The sequence below is a fragment of the Halyomorpha halys genome, unplaced genomic scaffold (genome assembly GCF_000696795.3).
Source record: "Halyomorpha halys isolate HHAL.00 unplaced genomic scaffold, Hhal_1.1 Scaffold34.1, whole genome shotgun sequence".
NCBI classification, from domain to species: domain Eukaryota; kingdom Metazoa; phylum Arthropoda; class Insecta; order Hemiptera; family Pentatomidae; genus Halyomorpha; species Halyomorpha halys.
The window spans coordinates 376,224-381,122 of NW_027105031.1; the positions used below are offsets into that span (position 1 = coordinate 376,224).

Genomic DNA, 4,899 nt, shown 5'->3' on the forward strand with positions numbered 1-4,899 from the left:
AAAAAAAAACCTGATAAAATTTGAATGTTTGGGTTTGGTCTCTAATTTTACTGGACTAATCTTTGTCGCCTCTGTATTTTAGAAACTATTTGTTTAAACAAAAATAATATTATTACCACTTTTGTATTACATGTTGGTAATGTAAGCAACTCTATTTAGAATTTATTTTTCACTAAATCTCTTGGTTTTGCAGATCAAACAGTATTTCCGTATATATTTTATTGTTAATTAAAGAAATTTAGGTGTATATGATAAATAAGTTGACAAAGATATATTGGCTTACCATAAGAAAACAGAGGCATAGTAACCGGCATGCCTGTAGTTGCCACCCCAAGTGAAGCCTTCCTGGCCGAGGGTGAAGTACTCAGCCACAGTGAGGATAGGGAAGGGCAGACCACGCTCAAGGCCCGCTCTGTAGCTAGCGCCCATCTCGCCTGATCCTCGCCACGTGAACCGCTCGTTGAAGTTGATTCCGCTGTTATTCTCTCCTGAAGCACATCATATACTCTTTTTACTAGATGGAAGAGGCAAGATACCCTCTTCCATCAAGTAAAAAAGACCATTGAGTAAAAGTACCGTTAAAGGTACTCTCCCTTGACAAGAAGGATAATATCTATGAAAGGAGTATATCTACTATACTGTAGTATATACTAACCACCTTACCACCTACAGTGTACTGTAGATAAAATAAAGAGAAATCAAACTACAAACAAGAGAATATAGGTGAAATTCTAGATTGATTCTCTAAAACTAACCCTTGAATTTCATTAATTGCACCTGTTCAGAAATGTATTTAGAAAGAGAAAAATAGAGGAGTGACGCTTATTTTAATGTGCACGTGAACACATGATTCTCCTAGATCTATAAAAAGAAAAATACAATAACTTTGTTTGAGCAAAAATAAATAGAAAAGTTTTATTTGAGATAGAATACATCAACAGAATCGGGACTCCTCCAATCTGACTGAAACTCTCTCTTTATACACTGTTCTCTTTGAATTAGGCGGGGATGTGTAGAGAGAGAAGCTTGCGTCTTTGAGGAGGTACTAAAGCTACTATAATTCCAACTAGGAGGGGTTGTATAATCTTGCTCTCCTTCAAAGCCAAATTGAAGCCAAAAAAACCACACCCACGGGGCTTAGCTTTACATTGAGGTCGATAAGAATGTCCATCATTGTAATCTTAACTGAAAAAGAAAGAAGTACTCGGCCACGCCCCTGGTTCATCATGAGACACGACATTTTGGTTTCATTTTTCTTGTTAGCTTACCCCATCCATTATACTTCTTCAACATTCCGACCTACATGAGTTTCATTTGTATAGAAACACTCGAGAGCAGACGTTAGAGTACAAGATTTTTTTTTTTCAACAGTTAATTTAGCGTACAAAAGTTTATTTCATTCCAAAATTTTGTTATTTTTAAACTAAGTTATTTTTACTGTATCAATAAACATGTTAAGAAGAAATAAATTACACTTTATTTCCAAAATTAAAACGATGCTGTATACAATTAGAACTTTTAACGCTAGTCGTATGCAGACTGACTGTTTTATACTGAATTAATCGGAGTAGATTAACCAAACAAATGAAGCCGTCTCTACTTGCGATGGCTAATTGGCGATATATTTTTTAGTAGGTTATTATTGGGTAAGGATTTTCATATAATTACATATTTCTTACTGACAAAGGTATCAAAATGTACCAACTCACTTTTTATGTCTTGGCTCATTTGAGGTCAATTCAAATCAATTTAAATTTACACTTATGTCCTCATATTTCGCTACATATTTGCTATTTCTCTTTATATTAGCACTTTAATAAGGATCGGTATGACTGAAAAAATTATGAATATAAAAAATGTTCGAGTTCCCAACTGTTTCTTTGGTAATGAACATATTGGTTTTATAAATTTATGTATGTACTAAATAATTTTATTGGATTTACTCATCTCTTACATATCGCTGCTTAGCTCAAATAGTTACATAACTGACCAAAACAAATTTGTTACCAGTTCACTAATATTTATAAATAACGTTACTGATACTAACTGTAATTCAACAACAATAGTATCCGTTCATAGAGGAAATAAAGTTTAACTGTTTTTCCTATCCCTGGTTACATTGAAACAGAATCTTGTAATAATGAATGGTAACCAGGATATACTAAGACCATCAATATAAGACCTCACTGCCCTTCACGCTGAGAGGCACAGCTATATATTATCCTGAGGAGTGATAAATAATATTTGCTACAAGAAATATATCCCCCAGGTCCCTCAAGGAGAAGTATGCCACGATTCAGGCATAAAGACCATCCCGTGGCGTCGACCAATGGTCCGGCTGCCGCCTCTAGGCTGTCTTGCCATTTATGCTAGCGAACAAAATAATTGCTAGCAATTGAAATATTAGTGGTAAGCAATTACTTAGGATAATCATTTAACAGTTTTTGCTGCTCAAATATAGACGAATCAAATCAGGATTAATATGATATTTTTTTTATAGTTAATAATAAATAATAATAATAATAAACAACCTCCTCTATGGGGATCGAAATAAGAAGCGGGATATTTAAAACTAATTTGGTGTAAAGAAATATATTAAAGTACTATTGTTTTATACCCTATATGTTTCTAAACTCTGTTATCAAAACTGCAGGTGAATAAATTATTGTACGTAATATTGTTCAAGAGGCATCAGTCACTCTACCTAAACACAAAGACATAAGCGATTGTCCTTAGTCGTATGGGATGAAAAAGTGGGTTATCACTTCCTGTAATTAGAAACCTAAAAAGTTAGGTAATATCGGCAAAGTTGGTTATTGATGTAAAATTGATTATATAAAGAATTTGAAGTAAGAAGGCTAGTTAATGTCCGAGAAAGTATAACATCAGAAGACTATATAGAATTGTCACAAAGCTTTTTCTAAAGTTAATGGAAGCAGATTTTGATTGTGACAGCAAACCGAGCAAAACGTATGAAGCCCTGGAAGCAATGAAACGTGACACTGTGGTAAATGCGATAGTAATTCCTTCGCAATACAACATACTATTAAGATGGAAGCATCAGTTTCTTACCGTTGATTACTATATCATCGTCGTTCTCCTCAGTTGCAGAAATTTATACACTAAATCGCCAGAGATAAATTAGGTCCTTTTAATCCAGGAAAGTTGCCTCATAAATATATTGGGAGCGGCAAAATTAAAAATTTCCCAACAACAACCAGATTTCTCTGAACTTTGTCCTCCCCCAGAGAAGGTATGAAAAATCAACCTCTAGCGGTAATTTTCATAATACAATATCGATATGACTAAATTGCATTTATAAGCAATGTGAAGTATAATAAAAACTGAGTGAACGTTTCACCACAAAGTAGATTCTCAAATTTTAAATATTTAACTTTTTGGGTTTTCAAAATATCGGAGAGAGTGTCATCCCCTTCCAACCATTCACAATCACAAAGTCCCTCGTACTAGGCACAATATTTTATTTATTTGTACTGTCTGTTACATAATTTTTTTGTGTCAATCACATAAATGCATACCTTTAATAATATTATCTCTATGGTCATGGGAGTGGTTCCATTCAGAATAAAAAAAGGTATACAACAAAATGATGATAGTTCACACAATTTATTTTGTGCTAATTATTTCTTCAATATCCCGCTTCCTTTTCGGGTGGACTCTCCAGATCTCGATTCCTACTATCAAGACGAAATCAAATCATTTCCATCAATACCAAAATTTATAAGAGTGTATAATATTAGTTGTTTATTTGCTCGATTTGGGTCTATTTTGCTGTACTATAATGAAGAAGAGTTGGCGTTAGGCATCGCAAACTATTTGAACATGTACAATATATACATCATTTAAATTTTATTACTTAAAAAAAGACATACTAAATTTTCTAAAAAAAATTATGGACACAAAGGATAGACTGGTTCTAAAAAAACAATAAAAAAAAAAAAACCAACAGTGAATGACGACAAGGATAAAATATTAGTAAAATATTTGATGTCAACTTTGGAAAAAACCAATCCATGTTTACAATACTGCACATAATCTAGATAAGAACCCTCATATAACTCGCGCAACTATGTAATGATGTAAACACGTCTGATTGTAGGGACTGCAACAATTTTGTATTTTATATCTCAGCCAGTCAGAATTAGAGATGGATTGGAATGTTCAGTCTGAAAAATGTCGGAAATACCAATGAAGGATGGATACACTCAAATTTGATAAATCACATCAGACATAAGGAAGTAGCCCTATAATCTGATATGTTTCACTTTAAGATATTGCGAAAGCAGAGATCTTCACCCATGTTCTTTTCAATCTTATTCTGACTGTTTCCATTAGTTCCTATTGTTCCTATTCAATGTTTGTTCTTTTTAGTGAATCACTACCTCATACTATTTTGACCGATTGGTAGTATCGGCATCTAAACTTTGGGTCCGCTCAACCTTTTATTATTGATCTTAACGTTTAAATAAATCAATTGGTATCCATGTTAAGTCCTAACACTCTTTGTTATATCACCAACAGCCCAACGTTTCGGCCATCCTCAAGAACAATCTTAAATATACATTTACACCTCACATCCAATTATTTAAAAATGTTTTGCAGGCTATTCTGCCCAGGTCAATTATTACAAGTCAAAACACCCTATTTTGTCACAATCTCATTAATTTTTACAACTTTTAATTTTAGATCAACTTAACACTATAAACTATCATATAAACAAACTCGTTTGACCTGGGCAGAATAACCTGCAAAACGGTTTTAAATAATTGGATGTGATGTTTAAATTTGTATTTGAGATTGTCCTTGAGGATGGTCGAATTGGCCTAAACGTTGGACTGTTGATGATATAATACAGAGTGTTGAGACATAAAATGGATA

The 4,899-nt window shown here is 33.3% G+C and overlaps 1 protein-coding gene across 3 annotated transcripts in view; it reads right to left on the minus strand.

Moving 5' to 3' along the window:
* The window catches only part of mol (dual oxidase maturation factor 1 mol), a 341,356-nt gene that overhangs the window by 22,950 nt on the left and 313,507 nt on the right, over positions 1-4,899 (minus strand). For all 3 annotated transcript variants that reach the window (XR_010843535.1, XM_067047750.1, XM_067047755.1), the window contains exon 5: positions 284-488. Coding sequence is in view for 2 of the 3 variants with exons in the window: in XM_067047750.1 (XP_066903851.1) it covers positions 284-488 (205 nt within the window). In the remaining variant the exon portion in view is untranslated. The remainder of the gene's footprint in view (positions 1-283; positions 489-4,899) is intronic.